At 36.5% G+C, this 19,582-nt stretch overlaps 1 protein-coding gene across 1 annotated transcript in view; it reads left to right on the plus strand.

The window, feature by feature from the left end:
* The window catches only part of PSMB7 (proteasome 20S subunit beta 7), a 91,305-nt gene that overhangs the window by 34,514 nt on the left and 37,209 nt on the right, over positions 1-19,582 (plus strand). The window contains exon 6 of the mRNA XM_044664248.1: positions 9,082-9,140. Within this exon, the coding sequence (XP_044520183.1) occupies positions 9,082-9,140 (59 nt within the window). The remainder of the gene's footprint in view (positions 1-9,081; positions 9,141-19,582) is intronic.

Here is a 19,582-nt window from a genome sequence, read left to right on the forward strand (position 1 = left end):
CTCCCCCCCCCCACTCCACAAGCCATTTTGAAGAGCTGTTCAAAGTAAGTTCTGAATGAAAGACTGAAGGAGTTGCTAAGGAACAATTGTATTAAAATGAAATACTAGCAACTCAGGTTCCACCTTTGGAAGTGAAAAGCTTTGGGTTGGAGGAGGGGAACTATTTCACATCTGTTGATTTGGGTCAAAGTATAGAGTGTGCCATGATCTTTTTGTTTTTGTGTGTAAAAAAGTGGCTGGGTTCTCTGAAGTGTTCTCTTAAAAGTGTGACATGTCATTGGGCAATTTTCTCTCTGAGCTTCCATTTCAAAATGTTTTTTAAAAAATGTTATGATAAATATCTCTTTATTAGGTTCACAAGGAATTTTATATTTATATACATATATACACTCATTTTCATATTTGTATTTAACATATACATTTGATTTTGTTCGGTTGTATCCAACTCTTCATAAAACCATGGACCATATCACACCAGGTCCTTCTGTCATTACCATCGTGGGTTTTTCTTGGCAAAGATATTGCAGTGGTTTGCTATTTCTTCTCCAGTCATCTTTTTTTAGAACTCTCCATCCTGACCTGTCACTCTTAGGTAACCTGCAGGACATAGCTCCTATTTTCATTGAATTCTGAAAGCCACAGACAGGCAGGCAGGCAGGCGGACACAAACACACACACACACACACACACACACACACACACACACACACACACACACACACACACTTTCCTACTTAGGTTTCAAAACAGCTTCACGAGCAAGTAATCAACCACCAACATGAATATGCAAAAAATGAATCTTGCTTTCATATTCTTAGAATGGTCTAAGCCAATGGTTCCCAAACTTTTTTGGCCTACTGCCCCCTTTCCAGAAAAAATATTACTTAGTGCCCCCTGTCACATACTATCACCGCCCCCTTACAGTTATTCACCACTCCCAAATGCACCTGTGGCCATCACCACTCTCCTGAATCACTGCAGCACCCACCAGGGGGCGGTGGTGCCCACTTTGGGAATCACTGGTCTAAGCCATCAAGTTATTTTGCTATTAGTAACAAATCAATATGACCACAGTATCATAGAAGTGAATTAGACCTGATAGAGAAGTCATTAGCCCCAAGCCTCTGCTGAATGGATGAATTCTCTCAACAACATCTCCAGAACATAGTCATTCAACTTCTATTTGAAGAACTTCAGTGATGAGGACTTTCTCCACAGGAGCCTACTCCATTGCTGGAAAGCTCCTAAATGTTGGGTAGTTCTTTAGGTCAGTGATGATGAACCTTTTAGAGACCGAGTGCCCAAACTGCAACCCTCATGCCAGATGTGAGCCCCCCACCTTACCCCAGACAGGGGAGAGAGGAAGCACTCCCATTGGGCTGCTGTGCAAAGGGGCAGGTGATTTGAGAAATGTCCTCAGGAGCCTGTGGAGAGGGGGAGGGGATCAGCTCCCTCCATCCAGCATGCATGCCATAGGTTCACTGACATAGCTTTAGATAGTTCTAAAACTTCTGCATATATGTCCAGAAATGTCTGTCTTTGCTATCTCTTTCCACTGCACTCTTATGACCATACTTCAAAAGCCAATTCATCCCTTTACCTATGCAAATTATAACTTCTTCATCCATTGTCCCATTATCTTTATGGAGTGCTATGGCCCAAAACCATACCTACTGGTCATCCTGGTAATAAACCCCTTCTAGTTTTGTGGGACTGATTTTCCACCACAGATCCTTTACTATAACTGGTATTCAGAGTCATTCCAGTTTAGTAAAGTCTGCCAGAGTAGGTGATTCTGTTGGCTTGGCCTTCGAGAAGTCTTTGGAAGGAGTCTTCATCATTGAAGGACTTCAAACAGAGGCTAGATGATTATGTCTTCGAGATGTTGTAAAGAAGTTTCATCCGATGACTTCCTAGATCCCTTCTAGTTCAATTTTATGATTCTATGGTCATCTTGATTTGCTTTCTAATGGTACAAAAATTTTATGATTTTGACCATCATAAGAATATGAAAGCAGGATTCATTTTTGAATATTCTTATTGGTGATTAACTACTTGCTTGCTATTTGAAAAATAAGATCTGGGTAGGAACAAAATTTACATGAAGGCATTTTTGCAATCTGTTATATATGTCAAAAATTTTATCTCTCTTAGTTTAGAATCTACCTCTTAATATTTTATTAGGACTCCAAGTACTATAGTTAGTTATTTATTAGTTATTTAGTAAAGTATCTTGGCATCTTTAAATTAATACCATGCAATTTGCATAGTACAAAATACTCTTTCATAGATTTTATCATATTTGCTCTTACAGTCTATTCCTCTGCCCTCTTCTATTCCCTGACATTTCCTTAGAATTACATAAACCTCTGGATCTGTTGCCACTTCTGGTAACTTTAATTACTTTTTTAGATTTTTAAAATGCAGTTTTCTGAAGAACAGCCACTCAGTTGCACAGGAATTAATGACAGATTTATTTGGGCTCAAAATCACCTTGCTAACCCGACCCCCCCCTCTCCGCCCCCATTCTCAGTTCTCTTGTGAGAAAGGATCCAGAGCCAGAGGCTTCTTTTAATCCCTGAGAGAGAGCACTGATTTGCAAGTGATTGAAATGTAGCATTTAGAATTTACTTTCTTTTTTAAGGTTGTTCCAACTTTTTACCTTTTATCCTAGAGTATAATTTCTTACCCTGAGGTCAGTGAACTATTCAAAAAATTTTTTTGTAACTATATTTTAATATAATTGGTTTCCTTTCTATTTCTGTTTAGTTTATTTTATTTTATGCATTTAAAAACATTATCTTAAGAAAGGGTTCAAAAATTTCAACCTACTGTCAAAGGGGTCTATGACATACAAAATGTTTTAAGAACCCTTTATTCTAGCAAGATTAAAGTTGGGAACTATATACTAGGCTCCAGCCTACTTTAGGTACATCCCAAAATAATGAGTGGTAGAATGAAGCTAGAAATACCTAGTGATGAAGAGTTGGACAGCTGTAGACAGTGACTTCTGACTAGCTTTTTCTTTACCCCATTTGTCTCTGGTAAGGTCATTCACAGAATCCTACAATGTTATGATAGTTGGATGGATGTCAAAGCTTCAAAGGACCTAAGAACATGGAATGTTAGTGCTAAAAGGGTTCTAAAAACAGAACTTTGGAGGAGGACGGTACCTTGTTGGAATGTAGAATAATAGAGTATTAGGGATAGAAAAGGACCTTGAATATCATCATATACAACTTTTTTGGTTAATAGTGGACTGATACCTGGAAAGAGAAAATGATTTGTCCAGTCATATGTATGTTGGGGGAGGGGGAATGTTCTAGTACTTGGGTGGGAGGGGAAGGGAAGAAGAAGAGGGTAAGATGTTTTGAAAGTGTGGTTCTTGTTTTTCAGAAGGAAAAAAAGTTTAGGTAGGAGAAAGTCTCATATGGAAAAGCCTTTTCATTTTCTTGTGCAGCATGAAATTAGAGGAAACATGTATGGTGGGGAGGATTAGGAAAATCTATGGTAGTTTTGGATGATTCCTGAGGCTAAGCACCATAATGCAGTGGGAAAAGATTTGAAATCAACACCTGATTTGGATCCTTAACTCCGTTGCTTACTTGTTTTGTGATCGTGACCAAATTACAGTGATGATGATAGCTAACATTTATAAAGTGCTTACTATGTTCCAGGCATCATGCTAATTACATTTATTGTCTCATTTGATCTTCATAGCTAATCTTGGAGGATAGGTGCTGTTATTATCCCCATTTTACAGTTGAAGAGTCCAAGATGAAGAAACAAATGATTTGCCCAGAGTCACACAACTGTTAAGTGTGGGGCTCATTTTCCTCATTTGTAAATTAGTATGTTGGGATAGATCAGAGGTGTCAAACTCGGGCAGCCCAACTCTGATTAAAATGTAATTTGGGAAATGTTTGATAAAATAAAAGAAATATAGCACATTGTAGATAATGTTAATTTGTTGTTGTTTTTTAAGTATGTATCTCATAAGAATTTATTTCTATATGAGTTTGGCACCATTTAACTAGATGATCTATAAATCCTTCCAGATATGAATCACATGATCCTATGAATGGTTAGGTTGGAAGGTAAAAACTGCAGCCCAGAAATTTTAAAAATTGCCTTTTTAAAAAAATCATTTATTTCTGAATACTGTCTTACCTTCTCTATATTGCCTTTGAGCCTTACTTTTTATCAAAGATTCAGAAAGAAGTCCCTAAATCCAACAGGTTCTGATAGAATATGTAGCATTCCTTGCCCATTGTGTCCCATCTCTCTAGTGAAGTGATTTTCTCATCTCTGGGGCATAGTTTGATAAATATAATTATTTAGCATTCAGTTTAGTTTCATTTTTTTCCATTTATATTTTTTGTAATTGTTTTGCATGTTGTTTTTCCGGTTTTGCTTTATTTTGCATCATTTAATGGCTTTTTATTCTCTATATACACCGATTCTTACAGCACAGTCATACTCTATTATGTTCTTGTATCACAATTTTTTTAACATCCTTCAGTCAATGAGCATTTTCTTTACTTCCATTGTTTTACTACTATAACAAGTGGTACTATAGTGTGTGTGTGTGTGTGTGTGTGTGTGTGTGTGCGCGCGCGTGTGTGCGTATCTATATATCTTCTTTTTCTATGTTTGACCCCCTTGGGGTATACATGCTTGATAGAGGAATCTCTGAGTCAAAGGGTATGGACATATTAGTCATTTTCTTAGAATTATTTCAAACTGGAATTTCTAGATTGGTTGGACCAGTTCACAGGGCATTTGTTGCTTATCTTTTTCATAGCACCACCAGAAGTTACTATTCCCATCTTTTTTCACCAACTCAGTCAATTTCTTTGGTATAAGATAAAACTCAGAATTGTTTTGTTGTTTTTTTTTGAAAAAAAAATTAATCAACAAGTGTTTATTAAGTGCTTTTGTGCCAGGCATTGGGCTAAGCCCTGGGGATTCAAGTACGAAGAATAAAACCCTATTGGTTAAGAGCTTGCATTCTAATGAGGAAGATTTACATTTCTTTTTTTTTTAGCTTTCTAGAACAGTCTTTCTTGTGGTTGTTAAAAATTTGTAATTGTTTTGAGAGCTGTTTCTCCTTTGGCCACTTATCTATTGACTCTTGGTCATATATTTGTGTTAATTATTATGTGGGCCTCAGACATTTATCAGATATTTAATGCAAAACTTTTTTTCTCATTGGACAGTTTTTTCTCTTATCTTAGTTGCATTGATTTTTTTCACGCAAAAACTTCAATTTATCACAATAAAATGACCTATTTTGTATTTTGTGATGTCCTCTGTCCTTTGGTACAGAATTCTCTCTCTAGCCATAATAGTTGTGAATGCATTATTGCCGTCTATCCTCTCCACACCCCTTAAAATTTTTTAATGGGACCATTTGTATTTAGGCCAAGTATCTATTTAGAACTTATATTAGGGCATATATGGTATAACATGCTAATCTTTTATTTTTTTCTGATACTTTTTAGCAGGGGTCGGCAACCTTTTTGGCCGTGAGAGCCATAAATGCCACATTTTTTAAAATGTAATTTCGTGAGAGCCATACAGTGCTCACATTGCATGCTCCTGTAACAGTGCCTGAAAAAAAATTGACTTTATGGCTCCTGCAGAAAGAGTTCTTTCTATCTGGCCCTCAAAAGAGCCAGATATGGCTTGAGAGCCATACATTCCCGACCCCTGCTCTTTAGGCTTGGTGATTCTTATAAGCTTGATATAAGATGTTTTTTATAATGGAAAGAACTTTGGGTTCACATTAAAAAATATGGGCTCAAGTTTTTGCCCTTAGTTCCTAATAGTTTTGTTACATCAGGCAAATAGCTTGTCCTCTCAGGTCCCTATTTTTTCTTATAGGTAAAATAAGTAAGAAACTCTTGACCGTACCGTCTTCCTTCCATTACTTAACATAGTATTCTCTCTCACACATATAACAAGCCCTTAATAAAGGTTCAATTACCAGCTAACTCAGTTTTTTTAATTTATAAAAAAACTTAATTTTTATGAAGATCAAATGAACTAGTAGATATGGAAACTCCTTGAAAATTCTAAAGTACTATTCAGATGTTTTTGTTTTAAATATAAAATATTGCAGTTTTTTACAGAATTTACGCTGTGGCTTTTCCATTTTTAATTTTGCTTGGTAGTTTTTGATCTCTAGGCATAGTACACTGGGTCCTCTTGGCTTTAAATTCATGCAGCAGATTTTAAAAATAAGATACATTTACTGTTTGTATCTCTGGCAATAATAGTTTGTATTGCTGTAAAACATTAGTGGTATCCTATATTGCGGCATTTTTATTCGTTCACAGGCATAGGCCTTTTCGTTTCCCCTTATATCCAGCTGAATAACTTATCTCTGAAGTCTAAAGCTCTGTGTGGATTGTCTTAAATAGTAGCTTTGTTTACTAGTTCCCTTTGTTCCAAAGATCTCACACTGAAGGTGTGTCTCATAAGGAGATGGATGGAGCAAAGATATTTTCTTTATTTTCTTCCTCTCAGAGTTACAACATATAAATGAAGAAATATCATATATTTAAAGCACTTTGCAAACCTTAAAATAGCTACATATGTGTCAGAGATTATAATTCTTTCCTGGAGAATGTAAGCTCCTGGACTTTTATTTTGTCCTTAGCCAAAGCCATCAGAGTGCCTTCCCACATGGTAATTGTTTAATTCGTACATTTTGAATTGGATTGGATTACAAGCTCTTGGGGTTCAGAGGAGATTGTGATTTAGTGAATTTGCTTAGGAGCCAGGGCTTGGTGGAAAGTTTGCTAAGTCTTGTGACTTGGGGCAGTTACTTCCTTTACCTTTCAGTTCCCCCACTTGGACTTATTTTATTCAACTACAATTTGGTCTACTGATCTCAAAAGTCTTTTCCAGTTCTGAAATTCTATTCTAAGGTTACTTCTAGTTCTGATATCTTATATTTTAAAGTTTCTTCGTCTTTAATGTTCACTACTTTAAGGCCTTTCCAACTCTAATATCTTAGTTTCTAACATTCTGTTTTTCAAGGTCTCTTCCAATCCTAACATTAGGTGATTTTACACTGATTTGTTGTGATAGCCAGCCCTGGCTTATCAATCTAGTTTTTCTCCATCCCCTTTGAAAGCCTTCTTAAGAGTCTTTTAATTTTCAGTTTTTAATTTTCTTAAAGGAGGGTTAAAGAAAGAAATTGGAGTTGCCTATTGCTCCAAAGACTAAATGAATAGTCATTGCTTGTAATACAGGTCCACAGTCCCTGCTTCCTACTGCTCTTAGATGTGATGTATTTGGTACTGTAAAGGTAATGATCCTCAACCATAGCAATATTCCATAACAGGAGTATCTGTCATATTCATTGGGATTACCATGTTCATTGATTTGTGTCTGTAAATCTGCTGTTTCTACCCTTTAAATTTGATCTATAATTGGACCTCCTTAAATGGTTCAGATAAGGCAGTCTGTATTTTCTCACTGTGGTGTCACTGTCAGCAGCTCCTTTTTCATTATACATTCAGCCGACTTGATAAAATCAGCAGGACACCTCATTTGAAACTGTTTAATCGCTGCCTTTTTCCTTTGCTAAAACCATTGAGGTGGTCAAGCGATGTACACAAATCATTTTAAATAGAAAATATGGTTTTCTCTGTGACCCAGCTAAATAGATAGTGGTATGCAAAACAAGTTAAAAAGTCATAAATGCCAAAAAAATCTTCTAATTGGAGTAAAAAATTGTGACCAACTTTATTCTTGCTCCCAAAGTAGAGTGTCCTGAAATATTGCCAGGATCCAGTAAAGACAAGATGATGGTTTTCTAAAGAGTCACTCTTTTCTGAACAAAGCAAGTTTAAAATTTCAAATAGTGCTGAGCTGCTTTTTTGTGTATATCCATGAGATGAGAGCCTGTGCTTATTTATAACATTCGGACCTTTGTAATACTTTTCTTGAGATGAATTTGGTAGCCAGTTACATCAATGCATCATAACCTTTGAACCAATCTCTGTTGAGATAATATATTTTTGTTTCCTCATCTGTCATTTTGGGGCTAGTTTTCAGAGCATAGACTGAAAATAATCGTCCCAAAGCCATGCTCTACAGGAGTAGTGAAATAGTGTGGTGGCAGCAGCTTGAGGTCCCATTACTGTTGCCAGGACACTACTTTCCTCCCTATGTGTCATCATTGCTGGTGTGTTAGTGTCCTTCCTATGTGTCAAAGTGGCCGTTACCAGGACAGCTCATTAAAACAATCTAGTCTTCTGGCATGGTATTTAGCAAGATACCCAACAACCTGCCAAAGCAGAAATGTGGGCCATAGGAATCAAAGTGGAGCAGAATATATAAAGTGATGTGGCATTCTCTCTTTTTTTGTGTTTCTTTTACACATTCTCTCTAACCTCATTTTCATGCTTCAGCAGGGTAGAATAGTTGAAAGAAGACTGGGCATAGACTTGGGAGATCTGGATTTGGGTCCTAGCTCTTTTTATCATTGATTATGGACATACCACTTAGACTTACTTTATCCTTTTTCTTATCTCTAAAATGGAATAATAGTACTTGTACTTCCTATATAATAGTGTTAAATATTAAAGTAAATGTTAAAATGCTAAGTAAATATGAATTATTATTTTGTATAAATAATTTGTTCTCACTGTATGTAAAACAGGCCCGTATCAAGCTTTTGTGAGTTTTACAAGGGTGAATCTATCTGGGTATATCTTGTCCAATTAAGATTGAGCATTTTTTCACATTTGAATGCCACTTTGTGGTATTTTGCCATTTATTATCATCTCCCCTTAAAAGTAGGACAGACATGGAGAAATTGGGCATGTTTTAGGCAAAGAAACTAAGTAATCTTTTTGAGCACTGGTTGAAAAATTAGGAAGCCTATGTTTAAGACTGGCTTCTGCCACCAATTTGCTGTGTGACTTCGAACATATTACTTCCTTCTCTGGGAATTATATTTCCTTCTCTAGACTTTAGCTTCCTTATCTTTCTAATGAGGGTGTTGGATTAGACAATGTCTATGATCCCTTTCAACTCTAATAAGCTGAATCTTATTTCTTATAGGTTCTGGGTCTTTGGCAGCAATGGCTGTATTTGAAGATAAATTTAAACCAGATATGGAGGTATGTAAACCCCCCATCCTCTAAAGTTTTATAGTGGATTTTTTGGGAAAAGATAATATTTCCATTCAATTATTTCTAAAGCAGTACTGTACCTAAATATATATGTCACATTTTTATTTTAAAAATTGATAACACATTCCTAAAAATGTATTAGAGGAAGCATGGCATAATAGGAAGAATATTGCTCTTTGAGTCAGATGGTCTAACTCTAATGCGTTTGAATCCTGGCTTTGCCACTTAGAAGTTGTATGACTTTGTACAAGTCACTTTACTTTTGTGGGCCTTACTTTGTGTTTATAAAAATGAGTGAGTTTGATGAGATGATCTCTGAGGTTCCATCAGCACTAACGGTTTAACTGTACTATTCTGTAATTGTTATTTGACATTCTCTAATTGGGAATTCAAAACAAATGTGAATTAAGTAGGCTAAGAATTTTTCTGATTTATAAAGGAAGAGACTTGAGATATAGAGGAATTCTCTGACCCATGATAACTAAGAGTTCAAACAAAGATTTTCTGGGTCCATGCCCATTTATTGTACCCCTCCCCCCCATTCCATTTTGTCTGGGCTCATTATTAGAATACTAGAATGGTTAATTTTATATTTGCCCGACATTGTTAATTGAATTCTGTATTATAGCAATTGATAGTTTGTAACCTCTTTGGGCTGTTGGTCCTCATCATCCATTACAGTATAGGAGATTAGCATGTCATTTCACTGGGTTTGAGGTATACTTGTTTCCATTGGCTAGTCTACTCTTCCATTCTGCAGTTTGGAAATAGTAATAGTACCTGACATTTATATTTTTTAGGTACATTTTTACTGATACCATATTTATTTGTTTTTTAACTTTTTACCTTATATATTTTTTAATTTAATTAATTTATTTTTTAATAAATATTTTTCCATGTGTACATGATTTATTTCCTTTCCCTCCCATCTTCCCTCCCCCCTACCAGAGCCAACAAGCAATTCTACTGGGTTGTACAAATGTTGTCACATGATACCTATTTCCATATTACTCATTTTTGCTATAGAATGATTTTTTTAAGGCCTAAACCCCAAATCACATACCCATATATTCATGTGATAAATGACATCATTTGTTTTGCTTTTGCATTTCTACTCCCATAATTCTTAATCTCAGTGTGGGTTAATATTCTTTTCCATAAGTCCTTCAGAAGTGTCCTGGCTTGTTGCATTGCTACTAGTAGCAAAATCCATTACATTAGATTTTTCCACAATGTTTTACTTCCTGTGTACAATGTTCTTCTGGTTCTGCTCATTTCGCTCTGCATCAGTACATTGAGGTTCTCCGAGTTTATATGGAAAGCTTCCAGATCATCAATTCTTGCTGCACAATAGTATTCCATCACCATCATATGCCACAATTTGTTTGGCCATTCCTCAATCAAGGGACACCCCCTCATTTTCCAATTTTTTGCCAATACAAAGAGGGTACCTATAAATATTTTTGAACAGGTATTTTTCCTTATTATCTCTTTGGGGTACAAGACCAGCAGAGGTATGACTGGATCAAAGGGTATGCATTCTTTTAAAGCCCTTTGTGAATAATTCCAAATTGTCTTCCAGAATGGCTGGATTAATTCACAACTCCACCAGCAATGCATTAGTGTCCCAATTTTGCCACATCCCCTCCAACATTTATTATTTTTCTTTACTGTCATATTGGCCAATCTGCTAGGTGTGAGGTGGTATCTCAGCATTGTTTTGATTTTTTTTTTTTTATCCTGGGACTCCATTCTAGGAGCATAGGGCCACAACCAGTAGGCAATGGGTCACACAGTCGCTCAGGGTCACCCAGCTGGGAAGTGTCTGAGCCCGGGTTTGAACCTAGGACCTTTCGTCTCTAGGCCTGGCTCTCAATCCACTGAGCTAGCCCAGCTGCCCCTACTTTAGGTTGCAGTTTCTTTAGCAGATGTAGTTTTTACAGGGTGGGGTTGCTAGCCCCATGCCCAACCCTCCTCCTTTTTTCATCCTGGCTAGGGACCGTCCTTGGCCCAGGAGTGGTAAGGGTGGGCAATAGGGGTCAAGTGACTTGCCCAAGGTCACACAGCTGGAAGTGTCCAAGGCCGGACTTGAACCTAGGACCTCCAGTCTCTAGGCCTGGCTCTCAATCCACTGAGCCACCCAGCTGTTTTGATTTGCATTTCTCTAATTATGAGAGATTTAGAACACTTTTTCATGTGCTTACTGATAGTATTGATTTCTTTATCTGAAAACTGCCTGTTCATCTCCCTTGACCATTTGTCAACTGGAGAATGGCTTGATTTTTTTGCACAATTGACTTAGCTCCTTATAAATTTGAGAAATGAGACCTTTGTCAGAAGTTTTTGATATAAAAAAATTTCCTAATTTGTTGCTTCCCTTCTAATTTTGGTGGTATTGGTTTTATTTGTGCAGAAACTTTTTAATTTAATATTATCAAAATTATTCATTTTACATTTTGTAGTGTTCTCTATCTCCTGCTTAGGCTCATATTCCTTCCTTTCTCATATATTTGACAGATAAACTATTCTGTGGTCACCCACTTTGTTTATGATTTCCCTCTTCATATTTAAATCATTTACCCACTTTGAGTTAATCTTGGTATAGGGTGTAAAATGTTGATCTAAGCCTAATTTCTCCCATATTGTTTTCTAATTCTTATAGCATTTTTTGTCAAAAAGTGGGTTCTTGTCCCAAAAGTTGGGATCTTTGGGTTTATCTAACACTATCTTGCTACTGTCATTAACTCTAAGTCTATTCCATTCATGTACCCTTCTATCTCTAAGCCAGTACCATAATGTTTTGATGATCACTGCTTTATATATAGCGATCTGGTATTGTTAGGCCTCCATCCTTCACATTTTCTTTTCATTAGTTCCCTTGATATTATTGATCTTTTGTTCTTCCAGATGAACTTTGTAATTTTTTCTAATTCTATATATACTACATTCAGTATAGCACTGAATAAATAATTTAGGTAGGATTGTCATTTTTATTGTATTAGCTCGTCCTACCCATGAGCAATTGAGGTTTTTCCAATTGTTTAGACCCAGGTTTATTTGTGTGAAGTGTCCTTTTTTTTAAATATCACCTAAATTTCTCCAGTATCTTTCCTCCTTTTCCTTCCAGCCATCCCATATAACATTTCATTTTTTAAACAAAAAGAAGAGGAAAAAACCATAAAACTAATTGCTACTTTAAAAAAACTTAAAAACATAAAATATTCCATACCTGTGAACTTCATACTTTAAAGGAATAGCATTTTGAATTTTAGAGTGTTTGCATTATCTCTTTATTAAATGATGTGAGATTTGATAATAAAGGCAGTTGAAAATGGGATGAGTGCTACTGTTCTGGCAAGTTCTGCCATCACCAGGATGAGTCATGTGTCATTGTCCCAACTACAGAAAGAATGCTGTGACAGGTGATACACTGTGTCAAAATGGTAGCCGATTTTTGTTCTTTCACATTGAATATCAGTATGCACAACTGCACATGCATGCTTTTATAGTATCACAAAATCCTGGGGTGAAATTTACAACTTTTTAAGTTCTTATAGCTTGTTCCATATCTTGGCATGTGAGGGGGATGTGTTCATTAATGGACTAGACTTTTCCTTAAAGGGATTGGAATACTAGTTTCAAAGGGACAGTACCATAGCATAGATCTTTTTATTTCTTTTCCTAAATAGGATGAGAAATAAGGATTATCTTCTGAGTGACATACTACTAAATCTCCTTTAATGATCAGTGTCTTTCCTGTTTTCAGGACTTTGTTTGCATTCTTTCATAGCCAGAAAACAAGATCAAACCCATAGGTCTTTCATTATTCTCATAATCATATTTCCAGACTGAGAAATAAGAATTGTCATTGACTCTTATAATTTTAGATGTGAAAAGGACCTTAGAATATATAAAATCAGAAGGGGCTGGAAAAGGGCTTTATGATAAAGAAATTTAGACTGCAGAAATGTTAGAACTGAGAGGGACTTTTGAACATAGCATAATAAAAGTGGAAAGGGTCTTAGAACCCAAAATATTAGAATTGGCAGAATGTATCCATGGTATAGTCAGAACATTTTTGGAGTAAGGAGACCTAGATTCAAATTCTTTTGTATGCTACTAACCATATGACCATAGATAAGGGCATCATTTTTTCTATCTATAAAATTAAGAGATTAGATTAATGACTTCTAAGTACTCTCCTACCTCGAAATCCTTTGTTCATAAGCATCTAGGGCATTGAGCATAGACTGTTAAGAGTTAGAAAGGACCTTAAGAGGTCTTCTAGACTTGCTACCTGAGATATAAATCTCAACCCCACCCCCACCCCAAATATCCATGACAGCCTCTGATTAAAACTGTTTTCTTTCTAATACACAAATGAAGAACTTAATTCTGAAGTCTGTAACTTTGGACACTCTGTATGGAAAATCAATTACTTTTAGAGGCATCTGGTTCCATTTAAGACCTCTCCTGTTTAACTTTTTTTATTGATGCTAGTCCGTAACCTCTTTGACCAAGTAGAGTAAATCAAATTCATCTTCCACCGGACAACCTTTCAAAGAGTTCTTTCCAGAGTAGTTTTCATGAAGACATTAAATGATATGCGTACTTTAGTTTGATATTATTTATCTTTGCCTGGTCTTTTGAGCAGGAATCTCATTATGTAAGTTTTTTTATAAAGTTGGGAGGTATTAGGTTTGTTGGCAGCCTAGAGTTTTGTGTTTTATTGACCTCCCCATTATTCATTTGACAATAGAATTTTATATATTTTTTGCCCAACCGTGAATAACTTAAAATCTACCTAGAATTCAGTGATTTAGATATATCTAAAAAACCCAGCCATATCCACCACAGCTCTTTTCATTTCCCTCTAGAACTGAACCTAGAACTGAAGAGGATGCAAGCAATATCACCCATTACTACCACATTTCCCCCAACTTTTTTCTTCCTGGACTTGAAGTCAAAGCACTTGTGTTTAAGTTCTACTGTTGCCACTTCATAGGCATATCATCTTGGGCTAGTAATTTAACTTGTCAAGATTTTCTTTTCCTTATTTATAAAATGAAAGCAATTGACTAGAGCATCTCTCAAACCTTTATCTCTGACATTTTGTGATTCTCATCAGCTCCCTTCTGGCTTTTGGTTTTGCCCCTACCAATCAATCTAATACGCATTTATTAAGTACATACTGTGCACCAGATGCTAAGCTCTGGGGATACAAAAAGAGGCAAAAGACAGTCTTGTCCTTAAGGATTTTATAAGCTTATAGACCATGCAAATTGTATGTAGGATAAATAGGAAGTAATTAAAAGAGGGAAAGCAATGCAATTAAGAGAGGTCGAGAAAGGTTTCCTATAAAAGGTGGATTTTTGTTAGGTCTTAAGAAAGCCAGAGAGTTCTTTGTTTAAGGAGGGGCAGTATTACTAGATTAAAGAGTATATCTCAGGGAATAAAATGTAAGGAGTCTGGAAAAGTAGGAGGGAGCTTGGATATGAAGGGCTTTGGATGCCAAACAAAGCATTTTGTATTTGATTTTGGAGGCTATAGGGAACCACTAGAGTTTATGTCTGGGGAGTGGGGGGAGGCTGATGTGGTTGAATCTGTATTTTAGAAAAATCACTTTAATGGTTGAGTGGAGGATTGAAGAGAAAGTTGAGGCAGATCAACCGGTTCATCAGTAGGCTATTACATTAGATAATAAGGGAATTTACTAGAATATTGACAGCATCAGGATAGAAAAGGAATAATATTTGAGAGATGTTGCAAAGGTGAAATTGATAGGCCTTGGCAACAGGTTGGATTTGGGAGAGTAAGAGGTAGTAAGGAGTTGAGGATGATTTCTACGTTGTAAGCCTAAGGAACTGGGAGGACAGTGTTACCCTCTTATATTAATAGGGAGGGAACAGATGGGGAGGATTTAGGGCAGTGGATCCCAGACTTTTTTGGCCTACCGCCCTCTTTCCAGAAAAAAATATTACTTAGTGCCCCTGGAAATTAATTTTTAAAAAATTTTAATAGCAATTAATAGGAAAGATAAATGCACCTGTGGCCATCACTGCTCCCCTGGATTGCTGCAGCACCCACCAGGGGGCAGTGGCACCCACTTTGGGAATCACTGATTTAGGGGTAAGATGAATTTGATTTTGAATATGTTGAGTTTAAGATTGGCGACATTCATTTTGAAACGTCTGAATGGCAATTAACAGTTGGAGGTCAGTAGAAAGTTTGTACCAGGATAAGTAGAGTTGGAAATCATCACTGTAGAGATAATAATTAAATCCATGGTGGCTAAAGAAAATACTAAGTGATGTAATTTAGAAGAAAAAGAGAAGTGGGCCCAGGAATGAATGCTGGGGAGTACCTATGGTGAGAGGGAGAGACTAGATTGAAGATCCAGAAAAGGAGTTAAAAACCAGGAGATACAGTGGTGTCTTCAAAATCTGAAGAGAACAGAGTGTCAGGATAAAAGAGGTCAAGGAGATCTAGGACAGAGAGAGGTCAGTGGGTTTGGCAAGTAAGAGATCATTAGCAACTTTGGAGAAAGAAATTTTGGTGTAATGATGTCAGAAGCCAGAATGTAAGGAGTTAAGGAGAGTGGGAGGAGAAAAAGTGGAAGTGCATATTGTAAGTGGATTTTTCAAGGAGTTTGGCTACAGAAGACAGAATAGGATGCAATGGTATGGAAATAGGATGCAGGTATGGAAAGATTAATTGAGGGCTTTTCAGGATCACATTGATGTGGGCATGTTATTAGACAAGAAGAGAGGGACAAGATTTAAGGTGAAGGAAAATGTGTTGCCTATGGAACAGGCAGCCATTCCCAAAGGCATGTAGAAGGGCTGAGTGGCATTTGTTTAAAAATTTGTCATGGGAGGGTTGAGGAGGAAGAGAATGAGGAAATTGGTGGGTGGAGAATGTTTGGATGATGATCCCCAAGAGTTCAGAATCTCTGGAATATGATAGGAATATTCATTAAGTGGAGGACACTATTCATCTTCCCAGTGGAGATTGGGCAACAACCTGGAGGCAAATACAATATGTGATGTGAAGCACATGATGGGATGGGAGACCTTTTTTACCTCCAAAGACTAGTGATTAGGCAGAAAAAGGGTGTAGAAAGAGATGGAAGTTGAACCTTCAGTAAGAGATGGAATGCCAATTTCCCTAAATCTGGAGATTATTCTTCACCTATCAGTGGAGCCCAATTCTTGAATGAATCCTTGCCTTTTTTCCTTTCCTCCTCTTTTCTTTTTATAACCCACCTTCTATCCTAGTATCAGTTCTAAAACAGATGAATGGCAAGGACTAAGCATTTGGGGTTGTAACTTGCCCAGGATCACACAACTAAGAAAACCTAATCAACCAGATTTGAACCCAAGTCCTCTTGACACAAGGCTTGGTGCTAAAACACTGTTCTACTTAACTTCCCCTCCCCCTCCTTTTTTTATAACCCTTATCATCTGTTCTATTATCAATTCTAAGACAGAAGAACATATAGAGCCCAATTATTGACAGTATTTGAAAGATTGACTGCAAAAAAACTATGTTGATGGACCATCTTGTTTCTGATAAATGGGAAGAAACCTTTTTAATCTTAGGTGGGTCAGAAGCAAGGACAATTGGAAGAGAAAAGGGGTAGTGGTGGGGAATCACATGGCCTGCTTGTAGAGAATTTTCAATTCTGGAATTTAGGTCAACCAGTAGTTGCTAACACCCTTCTCAACCATAGGGAATGTCCTAAGCTTTAGATATGGAAGATGTTCAATGGATACAGATACTGTAAGCAATAGGGAAGCATTTAGAACAGGAAGTATTAGACAGTATTGGGCCCGTTATCATGATTAGTTGTAGGGAAAGGTTCTTTTGACTTTGACTTATGATTCAGCTGAATGATCTTAAGACTTATTAAATACTTTTTTTAATCTTTTTAGTCATTTGCTCTTTAAAAAAAAAAAAAAACCAACCCTTTCCTTCTGTCTTAGAATCAGTCCATACTATATATTGGCTCCCAGGCAGGAGAGCAATAAGGGCTACGTACTGGGAATTAAGTGACTTGTCTAGGGTCACAGTTAGGATGTGTCTGAGGCTAGATTTGAACCCAGGACCTCCTGTCTCTAGGCCTGGCTCTCAATCCACAGAGCCACCTAGCAGCTCCCTGTCATTTGCTCTTGCCAACTAGTTCTATGGGGTTAGATGATGGGGTTCTGACTTTGGGTAGATGATCTCACTACCTTGCTCTGTAATGTAAAAGAAAAGCATATTAGGATGTGGTTAGTTAGAAGTATGTTGCTTAGTTATTTTCAGTCATCTTTGACTCTTGGGATCTGCTTGGCAAAAATACTGGAATGGTTTTCCATTTCCTTCTCCAACTCACTTTACAGATAAAGAAACTGAGGCAAAGAGGGTGAAGTAATTTACTTGGTAAATGTCTGAAGCTGGATTTGAACTTGGGAAGAGGAGTCTTTCTGATTCTAGACCTAGCAGTCTATCCACTGTGCTAACTAGCTGCTTAGGTATAAGTATACATAATAGTCAGATTGTCTTTGGTTGATATTTGTGTATTAATAGGCTTATAGATTGTTTTTGGAAATGCAGGATTTTGACTGTACTGACCAGTTACTCCACTATATAATTGAATATATCTCCAGCACTTATCACTGAGCCCAACACATAGTAGGTTCTTAATACATTCATAATGATTTAACTTGAAAAGAGAATGTTATAGACTATAATTTTATATTATTAGAATAGAATAGTGATATTGAAGAGCTTTGTTAATGTTGTCAAACCACCAGACCTAGTCAGGAAATTCCCAGGTTGTACTATTTTATTAGTTCCTTTCTATATGAAACCCCTTGGATCTGAAGAAGAGTGGGCTACTTAGCTTTGGATTGTTGTTTTGAAAGATGCCAAATGGCTTTCTTATAGTATGCACCAGAGTTAGAAATTCTGGGACTTTGGGTGACAGTGGCTATTCACTTGTCTCCTGGTTATGTTTATCCTTGCAGTAAACTTCACCTAAAACTACCACCACATCTACTTTATTGCTTCCTGAGCCTCTAGACTAGATACAAACTTTTAACTGGCTAGATTCTCATAACTTTTGTGAGCCTCATTCAGTATATAAATGTGAGTTTATGTGGAGAGAAGATATTTTCAGATACTACATGACCCTTCAGTAACTTTGTTTCACCTAGCAAAAAAATGTGCGGTGTTGGGAAGACTATCAGACAGGTCAGAAAATCTCTATGACTGGGCAAGCCCTTCTGAAACTCATTATCTTCCTCTGCCAAATGGGATTCTTAACTCCTCAGACCTCTGAGGATATTAATGAAGTAATCGCATTTTCATTTTTAGAGCATTGTAGAAGTGAGAGTTTTTTATCTTTTGTTTTTAAATGTTTCTATAGAATGGAGATTTTCTTCCATTGGTAATTCTCGGGAAAGAATGAGAGGCATTGAAGTTCTTCAGCTCATGTACCTGGTTCAGGTTCTCATACAATATGTAGTGCATGTATGATTTCATTCAAGTAGTTTTTTCCCTTTGCTTGGAAACCATAAACCATGTACTCATTTAGTGAATTGTCATTACAAATGAATAATTTGTTCACTACACCCAAATTTCTTTTATGACATGTATGTAGGAGTTTAACAAAATGTGGCTAAGGAGAGTTATAGTTAGGTATTTTTTAGTAAAAGCAATAGTAGTATATTCTAATTAGGTATAGTACATAGATCCATGTATGCTCTATAAATAAAATTATTTTGTGGATATCATTTTTCAGTGTGAGACTATGTTTCCACAGGAAGTGATCATAGAACCATAAAATGTCAGATCTGTGTAGAACTTTCAGCCATAAAATGTTGGAATGTTTGAGCTGAAAAAAACTTAGGTGCCTAGAATATGGATGGATAGAACTGGGGGGATCCCTGGAGTATAGTATTAAGAACTTCAGAATATTCAAATGGGAGGGGACATCCAAAAATAAAAAATAGGTCAGTGGCAAGCAGACTGTAATACCTGAATCTTGAACTTGTCACTTGACCCCTAGTCCAGTATTCCATCATGATGTATTTCTGAGTTTGAAAATCAGAGATGAATGCCTTCTCATCAACTTTCAGTACTAGCACTAGAGATACTTGGATTCTTTAAAAATCTGATATAGATGTTCTGTAAGGACCGCATGGTATAATGAATAGACCAGATAGAAAATAGATACTGGATAGAACTGTTGATTTTGGAAGTCAAAATATGAGAGTTTGAACTTACCTTTCTAAAAAATGTTTTCTCTACCTTTTTTATAGGAGAGAGGAAATACTTTGTAAACTATAAAAGCATCCTATAGAAGTTTCTGTTGTTGTATAACTTATGTAAAGGGCTTTGTAAGCTTTAAAGCACTATATAAATGCTAGCTATTATTATGAGGA

This window comes from Gracilinanus agilis, chromosome 2 (genome assembly GCF_016433145.1).
Source record: "Gracilinanus agilis isolate LMUSP501 chromosome 2, AgileGrace, whole genome shotgun sequence".
NCBI classification, from domain to species: Eukaryota; Metazoa; Chordata; class Mammalia; order Didelphimorphia; family Didelphidae; genus Gracilinanus; species Gracilinanus agilis.